Source organism: Hemibagrus wyckioides, linkage group LG10 (assembly GCF_019097595.1).
Source record: "Hemibagrus wyckioides isolate EC202008001 linkage group LG10, SWU_Hwy_1.0, whole genome shotgun sequence".
NCBI lineage: Eukaryota > Metazoa > Chordata > Actinopteri > Siluriformes > Bagridae > Hemibagrus > Hemibagrus wyckioides.
The window spans coordinates 19,525,007-19,542,432 of record NC_080719.1 but is presented as its reverse complement, the minus strand read 5'-3'; the positions used below and the strand labels follow the sequence as shown (position 1 = coordinate 19,542,432).

At 37.4% G+C, this 17,426-nt stretch overlaps 1 protein-coding gene across 2 annotated transcripts in view; it reads left to right on the top strand.

Moving 5' to 3' along the window:
- thsd7bb (thrombospondin, type I, domain containing 7Bb) overlaps nt 1–17,426 on the top strand; it is a 93,020-nt gene that overhangs the window by 21,589 nt on the left and 54,005 nt on the right. For both annotated transcript variants that reach the window (XM_058400263.1, XM_058400261.1), the window contains exon 2: nt 1,143–1,296. In XM_058400263.1, the coding sequence (XP_058256246.1) occupies nt 1,170–1,296 (127 nt within the window). In that variant the 5' untranslated portion in view covers nt 1,143–1,169. The remainder of the gene's footprint in view (nt 1–1,142; nt 1,297–17,426) is intronic.

The window sequence follows — 17,426 nt, the reverse complement described above, 5'->3', positions numbered from 1 at the left end:
TTTTCTATTCAATTCTTAAATATCACCTCTCCAGCCGAGAGAGCCTTCTCTGTGACTGGCCCGAGCAGGAGCCAGGAGACGGCAGGAGACTATTCTTCCTCCTGAAACGTGCCTGTGTGCGTCTCGTCCTCGGTGGATCGCTAAGTGTCTGGCGGAGTTACAATTTGCACATTAGACAAAACCTTTTTTGTGTTTTCATCCATTGTTTTCTTTCTCTTTACTTTCTCTTGAATTTTGGAGTCACATGATGTCTCATGATCTTGCTTGTGTTATAATCACACAATTCGGTTTGTATATTGTACAGGAAGACCTATATGATGAGGGGGTATTTTCTGATACCTAAACGAAAAATATGTCCAGTAGAGGCTGTTATGCTTAATATCAGACAGCTGATGCCAACAGACTCAACAAGCTTATAGGAAATCAGGCTCTATCATGGGAGTGGAGCTGGAGTCTCTGGTTGTGGTGCCTGAGAGGAGAATGCTGGGAAACTTCTTAGTATCCTTGGCAACACGTCACACCCCCTGCATACGACACTAGCGTCCTACCAGAGCATGTTCATACGTAGACTGAGGACAACCACATGATGCCACAGGAGGTCTTTCCTACCAGTGGCCATCATACTCTATAACTCCTCCCCTTTCAGTCGCTGACACAATCAACACTGACTGTTTCACTATGTTATTATGTACACTATCCCAATGCACAATATTTACAATATGTACATTAATATCATACCATGTGCCTATGGTCTTAATGCTCAACCACCTTTTTTGCACATTTTGTGTATGTAGCATATTTTATTTATATTTCATTTATATTTATTTCTATTGTGTAATCCGAAGAAGCCTCTGGCATAAGAATTTCCTTTGGGATTAACGAAGTTCTTTCTATCATTTCTAATCTTATCTTATTTTATCTTAAACTGAAGTAATTTACTTCTGCTGTTTGATTTCCCAACTGTTTCAATTCCCAGCTTCATTAATAGGTTAAGTGGGTGTGTTAAAGCAAAGAAATGACCAAGCTGTGATGCAACAGTGTCCTCCAATGAGCGCAATTAATGTCCAATTCTATATATATATATTTAAATATCTATACATACATAAATGTATATAATATATATTTCTTTCTTTCTCTTTCAGGTGTAAGAAAGCCGAAAGTGAAGGAGGATGCAGTTTCTAAAGCACGGCCTGGTCTTTTTCTCCTCCATCCAGAACTCTCTGCTCTGCCTTTCCCTAATTGCCACCGCAGCGAGCACAGATGTTCCAAAGAAGAGCCCATTCTCATGGAAAACAGGTGCGACTTCATTTTTTCCTCTCAGCCTCGATTTTCAGAAACCTCGAGCACTGGCCGAGCGGGGATACAGTAAGAATGCTTAATCCTTTCTGCTCTCGATTCTGTGGAGATTTTTGGATAATAGTTACAATTTTGAAAGCATTCAAATTGCAGTGTCTTTCATCCACCGATGTTCAAAATACAAATAAATAAGCGTACAGTTGTTACAGTTTTCAGTGGAGTCTGTCTCTTTTGAGTTTTAAGTCAGGACTCTGTTCCAGACTAACCAGAAAAAGACTCCTTTCAAAATTCTGTTGAATCTGGAACATTTATTCTCCTTTAGCACCTCGCATGTGCACCAGGAATCAATAAGTAAATGAACAAAAGTGCGGGAGGTATTAAAGAGAGGATATAAAGGATGTATAAAAAGTGGTTTACATAACATACAAAACACGTGTCTGCTAGATCTGAACTCTCATAGAAACCCCTAGAAAACTGAAACTGGACAGATGTATCACCAACAGGAGTGTCGAGTTTGTGAGGATGTTCATTATGGTTTATAAATCAATGCATAAAAGCAAATAAGCACAAAGACATCTTGATTGTTATCATCACAACTCCGGGATCAGGGAATCTATGGCAGTTGTAGAATTACTGTAATCATGTCAGTCCATCTGTGCGTGTAATAGGAGAAGAGTATCCAGACCCTACAGCCCAGCTGGAGCTCCACTGAGCATGCTACACAGCTCTATAGCACCATGGAAACTAGCGTGTCTTTTAAGAAGGACAAGCGGGAAAATAACGACCCATTCTTGGCCAATTAGTACTGTTTGCTTGAAATGGTACATGGTTTTGCTGTGTCACAGGGACGTCTTGGAAGGTTGCGTTGCTTCTGTTAGGTAGGAATTCCCACACAGTGATTTTGCTTTGAATCTTGCTCAGCATACAGTATGTTTTATCCACGGTTATGTGATCTTCTTCTGGCTATACAAATGAATTGGTTCAAATGTAAATAATGTGAAAAAGTGAAATTAAATGTGTTCGCATTTTACCCAATTCCTAACATATCACCCAATTCCTAACCCTGAAAGCTAATGGAAATGCATTATATTTCAATAGATTCTGTTCAATGTTTAGTTCATCGTGTTTAGATCATTTAGTACAATAAGTAAGACGTACTGACTGACGCAAATAAGGCTTATAATAAGACTGACTGACGCAAATAAGACGCAAAATAGGGCAGCATTGTGTTGCAGTGGGTAGCATCACTCCTCCAGTGTCCTAATTTTAAGTCTGAGCTCAAGGAAGGAAACAGAATCAAAGGATAAACTCTGCAATCATCACCACAAATAAGAACTCTTTTAAAACTGGTCCAATGAAACAAAAAAAGGAGTCAAGCAGAAAAAGAAGGGTTTATGTATGATCCTATTTACACCATAGTCGCAGTGAAGCATGGTGGTGAGTGCATCGTGATGTAGGACTACATCCTATTGATATCCATCCATCCATGCATCCATCCATCCGTCCTTCCGTCCATCCTTCCATCCATCCATCCATGCATCCGTCCATCCTTCCATCCATCCATCCATGCATCCGTCCATCCATCCATCCATTTTTCTGTAGCACTTATTCTACACAGGGTTGTATTGACTCTGGAGCCTTTCCTAGGGGTCTCAGGGTTCAAGGCAGGGGACACCCTGGACTGACTGTGGGGAGGAAATTCAGAGAAAACCCGCCAAAGCACAGGGGGAACATTCAATTCCATCCACACAGGGTGGAGGCAACAATCAAACCCCCAACTCAGTAGGCATGAGGCAGAAATGATTAAACCATTAAGCCACCTTTCCCCCTGCAGAAATGTTCTTCTTTTTAATTCAGATCATTGGTAATGCTTACAAATACATGCTTTCCCTTTTCAAAACACATTACATATTTAAATTTCAAAGATATGCATATACGCACTGAATGTATATAAAATAACTTACTTATTTCACCTCATTGCACATGGCTGACCAACTGTAAGTTAATTGGATCAAATGGCAAGGCAGAAAAGAAAGTATGCAAATGAAAGTAAATTTTTTTGTGCCATTTCAGGGTTTGTTTTGCCACTCAAGAGACCCTTCACTCTGGCTGATGTAATTAACAGGACATCGTAAATGGCCTTCGTTTTTAAACTAGGGTAGGCTGGAATATTGGACAGGAGCTCCGGCTATTACAAAATTACTACACAAGGAAAGAAAAACAGCACTTATAATTAATCTGCAAGAAAAAAAAAAAGATTCATTTATAATAATTAGAAGTTGAGCGAAGCAAACACTGACGAAAGAGAAAAGAGGAACAAATCAGTTCTGAATGTTTTCATTTTAAAAGCCTAGGTTTGACTGGCAGCTCTGTTTATGTGGTCAGTCTACGAAAAAAAAATAAAAAATTCAATATTCCACCGCCTGCTGCATATCCCATGAGTCTTTGTGCATGTACATTTCATTACCAGGCAAACATCCCCTCTGCTAATGAGACATCTCCATCGCCATGACAACTTCAACGTTGCAGTGATGGCCTGTCTCATTTGACATGAAAGATCAAGTGGAAGGACATGCTGAAAGTACATCTGTAGTGGTACTGCTGAGCTTTACATTTCATTTCATTCCAACTCTAACTCCTTTCCCTTTTAGACCTTTTCTTACCACAACTTTTTTTTTTCTTGTCTTTTTTCTTTCTGTCATTTGTGGGTGACAGAGGGCATGAAAGAGAAAGACAGAATGGAAGAATAAGAAAGATAGCCCCCTTAGTACAGAAAAAAAAATCATGGAGAGACACAATAAAAGCTGCATATCTCACAGTGCAATTATCTTTGTCTGTATTTTGTTTTCCTTTTGCCTTATTAATTAAGTGCATCCACATCCTTCAATTTCAAATTGAATTCATTAATTATTGCAGTAGGGATAAGAAATAATTAGTACACTACACTACATATACACACACACACGGTTGTAACAGATGTGCGTTCTTTACTATACTTGTAAGCACCTTCCAATGACATAATTATTAATGCAATGGTTCACCTAAATGTCCTCAAGAAGCCAAAAGAACTTTCCATTACATTAAAACGACTGATAGTTGATATGAATATTAATTATCTCATTACAGTGGCACCTGTTAAGAGGCGGGATATATTAGGCAGCAAGTGAACAGTCAGGTCTCCAAACTGATGTGTTGGAAGCAGGGAAAACTACATTTACAGCATACGACCTTATCCATTTTATAATCTGAGCAATTGAGGGTTAAGGGAATTGCTTAGTGGACGTGGAATTTGAACTCCCAACCTTCTATTTAGTAGTTCAGCACCTTAACCACTAAGCTACAACCTGGGCGAAGGAATTATGTGTCCTCTTCCAGCAGGATAATGTTACTGCACCATACTGGAAACATTTTTCAGGAATGGTTCAAGAAACATGACAATGAATTTAAGTTGATGATTTGGCCTCTAAATTCCCCAGATCATGATCTGATTGAGAATCTGTGGGATGTCGGATCCATGGAGGTCTCACAGGACTTAAATGATCCGCTGCTAACGTCTTGGTGTCAGATGCTCCAGCACACCTTCAGAAGTCTTTGACAGGACAGAGCTTTGGTGGCAGAAGGAGAATCTACAGAATATAGCGATGAGGGCACATATTCATAAAAATTTTAAAAAATCATCTCAGAGAGCTCCTAGTTTAGCTTTCTATCTAGGACTCCTAGCTTCAGAGGGATTCAGGACCAATCTCTGAGCAAGGAAAAGACAAAAACGTCTTAGAGAGGAGGTGGGGCTGATTCCGTTGCTAGGTATGACATGTTCTTCACTTTGCCACGTATATCTAACATGACCGCTGAAGCTTTCTCCTCTGCTAGAAACTCCCAAGCCTCTTAAAAGTCCTTAAGAGCTCTTTTAAGGGTTAAGATGCTTTGTGAATAACATTTATCTTTACTAGGATATTTATTTTTAATTTAATGGGGAAACACCAACTTTTCTAAGAATTTTCTTAAAATTTTGTAACTAGGAGCAACTCTTTGCACTAAGAATTTTCATGAATACTGGCCCTGATGATTTAACTCAACCCTGTCCATGAACGCTGGCTTAGTGGTTAGCATGTTTGCCTCAAACCCTGGGGCTGATGGTTCAATTCCTGCTTCTACCCTGAGTTTCATGTTCTCCCTGTGCTTTGGGGGTTTCTTCTGAGTGCTCTAGTTACCTCCCACATCCAAAGACATGTGCTGTAGGCTTATTAGCATCTCTAAATTTGCCATAGGGTGTGATTGTAAAAGATGGATGGGTTCTTTTAGAATATAGTTCATTCTAAAATCAAACATTATGGATTACTGTTGATTGTAAGTCAATAATTACCAAAAAAAACGTGTACAACTAGTGTGTAGGCAATTTTAATGAGTAAATAATTAAATGCCTATGTTCTGAGGTGATTTGCCTAAATTTTGTGGTATGCGTTGACCTTTTCACATTAAAAAATAATAGCTTTTATTTAAATCAAAAAGAAAAAGAAAAAAGAAAGAAAGAGATAAAAAAAAAAACAGGCTTTAGTCAGGAGTGTCTTGTTGGATTAAGGTTATTCCTGTGTTTTTGCTATATAAACAGGACAATTTACAACACAATCTAACAGGGTTTTCAGCTCAGCTTGTTGGTGATGTATTTACTTCCTAAATCGCTCTTGAAATTGGAATATTTAATGGCCATACAGCGCAGGTTCCTCTCAAATTAGTTCTGTCTATTACTGCCTGGTTCTGTGTTGTAGATTCAAAGATTCGAGACTTGAAATGAGCTTGAGATTGAAATACGCCGTGTCGCGTCAATTTGTCATCGCAGTTGCAGGAAATCTGTCACCTGCAAAGTTAAAGATCTATTCTATGTTACACACCTGTTTCAGCTAATCACACTCAATAATAAGAGCCAAACATTACTGGCAGATGTGTGCAATTTTGACTGGAATGAATCGCTGCCAAGATTTGCAGAGGCAGAGGCAGGGGTGGCCACCAAATCTGCAAGTTGTCCTGTGTTCAAACTGGCGGATGATGTGTACTACTCATACTAAAAGCAGGATACAGTGGAACCTCGGCCTGTGAATGTAATTCATTCTGGAGGCGAGATTTTAAGGTGCAAAATTGGTATTGCAAAACGAATTTTTCCATAAGAAATAATGTAAATGCAGATAATCCGTTCCAGCCACCCAAAAATATTACCAATATTACCAATAATACGAAGTGTAGGTAAACTGTGGCTGCTTATAAAGAACTGACCCAAGCCACGTATACCATGTTAAGGTTCCTCACAGGAAGTCATGCCACTAAGCTTGGGCTAAAAATAGAACAGACCACCCATGCCACCAATCTGTCAACAAGAAAATGTATGAAAAATCACCTAGCTTTTGAATGCATGTTGAAGGCAACGTTGGTATTGTGGGTTGACTTTTTCGAAACAGCTTTTGCTGACTGAAAAAAAAATCGTAAAATTTGTAAACTCGCTTCGGTTGGCTTCACTTGGCTTTCCACTGACTCTAACAAGTTTTGAACAGCTCCCAGATGTACGAGCAACTTAGTCGGCATATGGTTCTGTTTGTTTCATTCGTATGCCAAAAATGTTTCGTATGCCGATGCAAATTTCTTGCAAATTTCTATTCTTAAGGTGAACATTCATGAGGTTCCATTGTACAGTCACATTACATGTGAACAACATGAATAATCCCCAGACTGACAAATCGACTAGAATTGATATTGGTATTTAAAAATTGTACTTAATAAGCTCTTTAATTCTTAATAGATTTTAACTACATTTCATTTGTATATCCCATTTAACAATGGACATTTTTACGAAACAGTTTTATAGAAAACTGTTAGATAGATTCAAGATATAAATAATGCATTTTACATTTAAATGTATCTCTAATGAACAAGCCAGAGGTGACGGCGGTGAGGAAAATCTCCCTGAGGCAAGAGAGAAACCTTGAGACTCAAAAGGGTACCCATCCTCATCTGGGTGACACAAGATACTGTGATTTAAAATCATTTCCCTTCTATAACTGTGTGCTATATGGACAATAATTGCAACTGTGTAACCAGGAAACTCATTTTAGTTTTGATATGTAGTCTTGAAGTTGTCAACTGTTATGAAGCTGACAAAATGTAGTCCAGTTACTGAATTACTGCATCGCCATTGCACTTCTGAACCAAAACATCTTATGCAAAACATCCTATGTTACACTACAGTATATTCTGGATCATGAATCATCATCAAGCATCATCATGGTAATGTCATCTGCTCTTTTTGTCAATCCACAAGTTCCTAATCCAGTGGATGTGGTCTTCTGCCCATCCACCTGAAGATGTAATGCTGTTCTACTCACCATGGTTGTGAAGAGCGCTTAATTGACTTAACATTCATCCTAATGTTTTCCTCATTCTGACAGTTTAAACCACTCTTGCCTTTCTCATCAACATGGCTTTTCTGCCTCTCACTTCCATGTTCTTTTGCCTTTCTAACCATTCTGTTTAAGAATTTTATGCCTGAAAATCCCTTAAGATCAGCAGGTTCTGAAATATTCAAACTATCCAGCACCAACAACCCTGCCACATACCTATGTACTGATGTGAACATTGACCCAAACTCTAGACAAGTTTATTTGCTGCAGTTTCTGCTGAGAAGCAAGTGTACAAGAGTTCCTATTAAAGTGGCCAGCCAGCATATATAATGGATGGTGTGCACGTCATTAGAACAGGACAGAAAAACATTTTTATTACAAGCCCTAAATGCTATTGTTAGGTATTAAATTGGGGGAAAAAAAGTAGTGCTGTTAGAACAAGACAGAAAATGTTCAGTACCCGACAAAACGGTCGACTTTTTTGTTAAACGTTCGGAGTGGTTTGAAAAAGAGAGACTACAAGAGTGGGAGTGATTTTTTTTTTTTTAAATAAAAGAAAGAAAGAAAGAAAGAAAGAAAGAAAGAAAGAAAGAAAGAAAGAAAGAAAAAGACAAAGTGTTAAAAAAAAAACACTGAGTCGTGAGAACGTAAGACAGACGATTCGGCACTGAACAACGGAGGCAACATGAGAATGGCGTTATTGAAGACTTGAAGATTACTTTTTGATCTTACGTCACTAAACGTGAAGACAGAGAGTTACCTTTACTGCATTTCCATTCAGTTTTGTGTCTCTGCTATGATATTTTCTAAGCCTGAATATTGAATGGCAAGTGCTGCTTTACATAACCTGCTCGAACAAATCTCTTGTTATTCATATGGAAAATTTCAATGTAATGCAGGCCTAATAATCATCTCTTACTGAATATTGTCCTCGTTGTGTAATACATATAGTATATAAACATGCCGTATTGCCATGTTCCGCAGTCTCTTAAGTGTGTATCACCTTTGACACGTGAGAGCTGGCATGCGGCATGCGGAAAGCAGAGAGAGAGAAAAGAGAAGAATACGCAACAGAAACTGCTTGCCCTTGGCAGAAAGTACAATGCAGCTGAAGTCATTTTCTTCAAATTATGAGGATCATATTGCATTTCTAAATAGTAGTGAAGATGTATTAGCTGTCATGTATAGTATTTGGATATATATAAAAGCCAATAGCACAGAAAATTGTGTATTATTATAATAGCAATATCTGGGTTAGAATATTACGTGTGTAAGATCTCAACTCTCTCTCTCTTTTCCTCTATCTATCTATCTATCTATCTATCTATCTATCTATCTATCTATCTATCTATCTATCTATCTACTTTATCAAGTAATAATATATTACAAACAGATACATATACATATCCATACACATTATTATTATTATTATTATTATTATTATTATTATTATTATTATTATTATTATTATTATTATTATTGTCATGACTATGTAAGGCTCGAGTGTACAGGGTGATGAAGTTTTCACAAAACAGAACTCAGAAAACTTTTATTTTATTTATTTATTTATTTATTTATTTATTTATTTATTTATTTATTTATTTATTTATTTCATGCTCATGTACCGTGAGATGAAGCAGATAGAGCTGATTACCTCAATGTGGTCCCTTGAGGTTGCTGCATTTTCTACACAGGCAAATTTTACGTTGTAATAATACGGAGGTGTATAAAAATCTCACGTATGGAAATAACATTAGTATCTATACAAGGTGGTGCAACATATAGATAAACACAGAGAACTTTTATTAGAAGCAGTGTACTAATAACGTCTTCGTTTGCTTTCAGAGGAATGTTTCGAAACACCTGGTCCATGCTGACATGATTGAATTATGCAAATAGTGTCTAATAATGAAAAAAATCTAGTGTTGTCCCTTAAAATAATGAGTGTCAATAATGGAAAAAGTTTGCTCAGCTGTTTGTCCATAGTAAAGAGTAGTAGTTCCAGGGAATTGCTTGGATATACGTCTACATCTACTAACTGTACTTGAGCTGAAAAGAAGATACATTTAATTGATAAATTAATTTAATTGCATTAGCTATTTGATGGACAAAGAGAAAGATAAATGCATATTAAGAATGTTAATAACTGTATGTTAAAACTTTATTTACTTTATTGCAGTCTGCAGCTTTACATTTACCTACGTTTCAGTAGCTTATCAGCCGAATCATAGGCCATATTTAATTTAATTTAATTTAATTTAATTTAATTTAATTTAATTTAATTTAATTTAATTTAATTTAATTTAATTTAATTTAATTTAATTCAATTTTATTTGTATAGTGCTTTTAATAATGGACACTGTCTCAAAGCGGCTTTACAGAACATAAGAAATATAATACAAACAGTTCAAGATAAATATTAGACTTATATTTAAATTTATTTGTACTTATCCCTAATGAGCCTGAGGCAAAGCCTGGGGCGAAGAAAAACTCCCTGCGTTCCTTGAGAGGAACCAGACTCAAAAGGGAACCTCATCCTCATTTAGGTGACACCAGAGAGTGTGAATTACCATAAACACTGGAGAGTGTGATTATAAATAATATCCTTTCTACAGTCAGTTGGAGTTGTGTGACTAGAAGCTTCTGAGCTACGCATAAATGATCTCAACATCTGAGTTGATTATAGATTCAACATCAACTCCTCGATGCTGAAGTGATGATGGAGATATAGCATATGTAGAATGCTATTTTGTGTATTGATTAAGAAGTTGTTGTTCTCAAAGTCCACATGGGATTGGCGTCTTCTCTTCTAATGTCCGGAATCTTCATGAAGCGGAATCCGACTGGAGCTGGTGCAATCTCTAGATGCCTCGGGATCCTCACAGAGTTGGCCTCTTCTCACTAAAGGTCTGAAATCTTCATGAAGCGTAACACAACTGGAGGTGGCACACTCTCTAGATGCCTCGGGATGGGTAGAAAAAGAGAAGCAAGAGGAGAGGAATTAGTGTAGCTGCTGTTCATAATATTTGCAAGCACTAGATGATAATGTGCATTAGATCAGATGTACTCAAGCACAAGATTGTTGGATGTTTTATGTGTATGCCTGGCTAAAGAGATCTACATTTAAACTGGGAGAGTCTGGGAGAGAATTAGGAGCTAAATAAGTACGAAAACGCTCTACCCCATATATGACCATAACTGTTATTCTACTCTTACACATACAGTAAACACACACAGCACGGGTCATAGTCGCATTTAAGACTCTAAACATGCCTCTTTTTTTCTAAACCAGTTGGATGTCATTTTCTACCCTCCCCTCACCAATGACAAGACAAAAGTATCCACATCTTCTCTGCCCAAACCTGTGTGAGAATAAGAGCACTGTAATTGCTTCTATGACCATTACTATGCAATTATTCTGTCATTTGTCCTATTGTTACAACTGACAAGTGCTGACATCCTATTCTTCAAACAGTCCTCAGTGATGTGTGTGTGTGTGTGTGTGTGTGTGTGTGTGGTGGCGTACAAGAGAGAAGTATTCGAAGATCGCTAAGCCATTGTGACACAAAAAGACCTTTTGTTCTTGTGAAAACTATAATTTGTTTAGCTGTGTTTCTACATGGTGTCGAGTGTTCTCATCTGTCTCTCTGTTTTATAATGTCATTTACATCCCCCATGTACGTAGAAAATAAGAGAGGCCATTATTCTAATAGTGAGATCTCGAGAGATGCTCGTTATTAGAAAAGCAGCTTTCTTGTGCTCTTTATATAATAAAGGTCTTTAGACTTGATTAAAACATAGACATTAACCTGAACTTAATTACATCTTCATCTATGTTCACTTTATTAATTCGGATTTTTTGTGGGGAAAAAAATGTGAACTAGTCTGGTAAAATAAGTCACATGGGCTGAAGTCACATAATTTCTTTTTGTTCTTATTTTTTTTATTTAAATGCATCATGAACAAGCAAAAACAACTGTACATGTGAGCCAATGTATCACAGTTCATCAAAAGCAACAAATAAACCTAAGCATTTGTCCTAATGTATTCCAGTTCTAGCTCATCAGTAACAATTCATTTATTTCCCTAAATATAATATATGACCAAAGGTTTGTGCACCCCTGACCATCATCAACCAATATAGGGGTGTGTTCTTTCCAAAACTGCCACAAAATTAAAAGCACACCATTGCCTAGGATTTCCTTGTATGCTGTAATCTGGAGTTACCATAGCAAAGTGCCCGTATTATACTGTTGTTCTGTTGAAATTGTATTTTTAATCATTTTCAATACCATACTAATTACTCATTCTCAGTAACAAGGATATATCTAATTTAAAGTTGTAGGTTTTTTTGGTGAAGTATATGCTAAGATACCAAGATAAGCTAAGACTATTGGGAAAAAAAAAAAATACTTGTGTCATGGACATCACTAAAAATGTATTTAATGGAAAACAGTGGTTAAAAGTGGTTAGCAGAGGAAAACAGGCAGTATTGGAATACTTTACAATGTCAGCCTCATGACATAACTTGTGTTTTATGTGAGGAATAATTCAATTGCAATGATTCATTTGTAGTTAATGTAGGAAACAGTTTAAATGCAATATCTCTGATAAAAAGCATGCTTATCAATGTCTGTTTGTTCTGTTGAGTTGTCTTTGTTCAACTTTGGTCAGAATAGCTGTCGTTTGTTGACCAGTCACTGATCAACATCATTCATACTGGTCACCATTGTTCCCAGTGACAAATCACTGATCAGCATTGTTCCCAATGACCTATCACTGACCACCATTGTACCCAATCGCCTATTTGATTTTTAAATGCAAAACCTGCATACACGAGAAGAATAAACAGAATTTTTTTTTATTAAAAAAAGGCAAAAACATGCAGACTGAGGACCAGACTGTAGACATATTGTATGGCACGCTAACATGCTGATCAGCAACAAAAAGCTTGACAAGTGTGAGTGAACAGTGACATGTAACATGGTCATTTGACTATATAACTGAATGGGTTAAAAATGACTAAACCTGCTCACATTTGAAGTTTTCTCACTTTACATGCCATGAAGTCAAACGTGTTTACGCTGTGTTTCTATAATTTGGCTTTTACATGTTTTATTCACAATATCCCTGCTTTTATATGGATCATAATGCAGCAAATGCATTGGTGAAGTGTTGGGCTGTACCAGGCATAAGTAGCAGTGTTAATGCTATTTCAGTGGTGTATTAGAAATAGTTACAACCCTACATGGTTTATAAGTGCTTTACAGAATTTAGACATTCATATATATATATGATGTTGTTCTGCATATGAGCTATTTTAATATATGTCAAGCTGCCATGCTGCTTTCAGTACACTGTGAGTCAATTCCAGACAGAAACTTGAAATATAAGTGAAAGTGAATAGTGAACATGGGTTTGGCTGTCATACTTTCCAATCAAGCTAAAATGATGTATAATAAAATCATGGAGTGCCCTGCAATAACTGAATTTGAACTGTTTTTGTTTTTTGTTTTTTTAGCATAATGATGTACTATTAGGTTTTGAATAGAGGATATGATGTATTTGAATAGAGTTCCATCATGTGCCACCAAGAACAAGAAGGACTGTTTCACTAAAAGAGTATGAACAAAGGGATCTAACATAAACCTTAAAACAGCACTCAACGAAAAATGTTTAATTAGTTTCAATGTGTATTTAAGGTTTTTTGTTAATTCCTGTGTAGTTGTGTAAAACCTCGTCTACGAATGCAGACTGTTGGCGTTCAGTAACAAAATGCTGCCATTTGCATACATGATTTCAGTGTTAATACCAGTACAACAAAAAGATTGACATGATAGTAGTGACAAAGTAAGCAAAAAAGTTATTTCTACTGATAAAGCCTCTGAAAGTACAATGTATTTGTGCAATTGTTTTAAAAAGAAACTTTCAAAACGCATACACTTCACCAAGATACACCCTAAAAATAAACAATTGCTAATGTTCAGTATTAATAAATCTAGCAATATGGAAAGGAATGGCTTCTGAGATCGAAAGGCAAATGGTGAAATGGTTTTCAATGCTAATTCTGTTTGCTAGCTATGTTTGCTTTCCTAATGGTCTGATTAAGGTTTTAGATAGTTACATGCCACAGCAAAACAGACTAATCAATAAAAAAAATGTCCATGATGCTCCATCACATCATCATCAAAGGAGAGATGTCTGCTTTCTGTTAAAAAAGAAGGTTTAAATGGCTTCATAAAAGATGAATTCTTTATATACCTCACTGTAAGGTCTACCTCATCAACAGAAAGTATTTTTCTACTTTCTTACCTTTCCTGCTTTTAACCAGTAACTAGGAATAATGCCTGGATGACAATTAAATACAAATCATTCTATTGTTATTCTTCTTTATTCTTTCACTACTCTCTCTTAGAAGACATGCACTCACCAGACACTTTAATAGGAACACGTTTAGAACGGCTCATTCATGCAATTATCCAATCAGCCAATCATGTACCGGATCACAATGCATACAATCATGCAGATACTGGTGAAGATCAGAATAGGGAAATCTCAGTGTCCAATGCCAGACAGACTGATTTGAGTGTGAAATAGTGTGAAAACCATACACAATTCTGAGGTTTGAGCTGACAGGAAAGCTAAGGACATTCAACCAACCACTCGTTGCCATTGTAGTGGGCAGAAAAGCGTCTCGGAAAGCCACAACAGGTCAAACTCTGAGGTGAATGAGCTAAGAGGAAGAATACCACAGTGAGTTCTAAACCTGTCAGCGAAGAACATGGGAATCTGAGGATACACTGGACACAAGCTCAACAATACTGAACAGTTTAAGACTGGAAAAACATTTCCTGGTCTGACGACTCTTTATTTCTGTACTATGCAGGTCAGAATTTGAAAAATCAACAGCATGAATCCAGGGACCTGAACTGCCTTCATGCTGGTGGTGGTGGTGGCAGTGATGGTGCTAGTGGACGTAATGATGATGATGGTGGTGGCAGCGGCAATGGTGGTGGTGATGGTGGTAATGATGATGGTGGTGGCAGTGATAGTAGTGGCGATGGTGGTGGTGGTGGTGTTGATGGTGGCAGTGATGGATGGTGGTGATGGTGCTAGTGGAAGTGATGATGGAGGTGGTAGCGACATTGGTGGTGCTGATGGTGGTAATGGTGGTAATGTTGATGGTGGTGGTGGTGGTGTTGATGGTGGTGGTGGTGTTAAGGTCATGGTGTTAGTGTTGATAGTGGTGCTGGTGGTGGTGATCTACTAGCACTGCCATCTATCAGGGTAGAAGATAGGTACTCATTGAGACTCTTCTCTGTTTTTGCCCCTACTGGTTCCCTAAATGATGATAGTGTTGGTGGTGTTGGCGGTGCCGTTGATGGTGGTGGAGGAGGTGTAATGGAGTGAGGAATGGTTTCTCGGTATACTCTGCTTCCCTTACCGATAAAGCACTTCCATAGCCCTGAGTTTTGTTGTTGCTGGCAACATTCATCTCACTTTGAGGCCACAATTTACCAATCGAATAATGCCATGTTCCAGCATGTTAGTGCCATGTGTCCAAAGCAGACACAGTAAGCAGTTAGCTCAGTGTTCTTCCTCAGATGGCCTCCTGAGATTTGAATCCAATAGATCACCTTTTGGATGTGATATAATGCGAGTTTCAGAGCATGAATATGCCACTGACAAATCTGCAGTAATTATATATTGTCAACATGGACCTGACCCTGTCATGAGGAATTGAGGCTGTTCTGGGCCCTACACATTAGTAGTATGGTGTTCCTAATAAAGTTACTTGTGAGAAAAATTTACTGACAGTTCTCTCAGAAAGCATTTTAACTTGACCATAGCTGGTACAGCATGGTGCATGCATAACACAAAAGAACAACTTATAATATAATACAAAAAACTGAAGAAAAAGAGTTCATGTCATCCATTAGCACATATGGAATAGAAAGGTAGAAAGGCTCAGTTCTAAGTAAGTAAAGTTTTGTAGTTTTATTGTAAAGGGAAAAGTTTTTAGCAGCTCACTTAGAGTGAGAAAGTGCATGCAGTGCCTTAAATTGCTGTGCACCAGAAAATGGGTTGTGGGATGCAGAGGTGATATTTAGAAAGTGAATGAAAACCATGGCAAGTAAAGTGCAGCACAGCAAGACAAACTGAATTCATTCTGCAAAATAACTAAGTCACATAAATTGCAATGTCAAATGTCATGAAGAATTTATTATTTCTAGTATTAATAATCACCTGAACATGTATGAAGATGGAAACATAATTGATTTGATTAAAAAATGTCTGTAAGACCCTATGTCTTAAAATGCCTATCAGGAAGGTTCTTCCCACCTCAGACTGTTCACTGTTAAGGTCAGAACAATTTAGAATATAAAAAGCACTGAAATAGCTTTTTAAACACTTTGGAAAACTCTTTTAATTAGTGTCTCATTTGGCAACATTTTTTTGTAAAAACAACAACTGACAAACCTTTCTAAACAGACCTTTGAAACAGTCCTGCACTCAATATAGTTCTCCAGCTCACATCATAACTGATGGTTATATACAAGTTCACAGAGCAGATTCTATCAGCACCAGTGTGAAAGTCTTGCTGTTCCCAAACAACCAATAACTGACCACCAACGTTCCCAATGACCTATCACAAATCACCATTGTTCCCAATGATTTATCACTCTGCACCATTGTTCCCAATAACCTATTACTGATCAGCATTCTCCCCAATGACCTATCACTGACCACCATTGTTCCCAAAGACCTATCACTGATCACCATTATTCCCAATGACCTTTTACTGACCACCATTGTACCCAATGACCTATCGCTCACCACCATTGTTCCCAATGACCCTATAACTGACTACCAGTGTACCCATGACCTATCACTGATCACTAATGTTCCCAGTGGCCTATGACTGATCAAGATCATTCATGCTGGTCACCACTGCACACAGTGACAAGTCACTGATCAGCATTGCTCCCAATGACCTATCACTCAGCACCATTGTGCCCAATGACCTGTCACTGACCACCATTGTACCCAATGTCCTATCAAATTTAAATTCAAATTCAAATTTTTATTTGTTACATACATAATTGTACACAGTATGATATGCAGTGAAATGTTTACACGACTGTTTGTGACCTTGAAAAGGAAAAGGAAATAAGGAGGTAAAATGCCAAAGGAAGAATAAAAAATATAAAATATAAAATCTGCAGTTTGTTACAGTAAAATAAAATATAAATAAAATAAAGTATAAGTGGAAATATAAGTGTTAATCTGTAGAAATATATAAAAATGTAAGAAAGTAGATCTGTATAAATAAACTGTATAAAGTGTTTGTAGTGTTTGTAGTGAAATGAAATGATGAGCAGCAGTGGTATTGTCCATCTTTAAAGTGCAGTTGTGCTGTGTGTAGAATGTTTTATGTACTTCAGTCCTGTGCAGTGTGCAAATGTGCAAATGTATGGTGTGGTTGGTTTTGGTGTCTTCCAATACATGTGAAGGAAACATAGCAAGTCCAAACAGTTGAGTCCTATGTGGAATTCTGGTTGAGAGACCGTATAGCCTGCTGGAAGAGGCTTCTCCTCAGTCTCTCTGTATTGGCCTTCAGGGAGTAGAAGCACTTTCCTGACCTCAATGACCTCCATTGTTGGGGTGGCTGAGGTCCTTCACAATCTTCCTGGCCTTGGATTGACTGCAGGTCAGGGAGCTTGGTACGGATGATGCACTCAG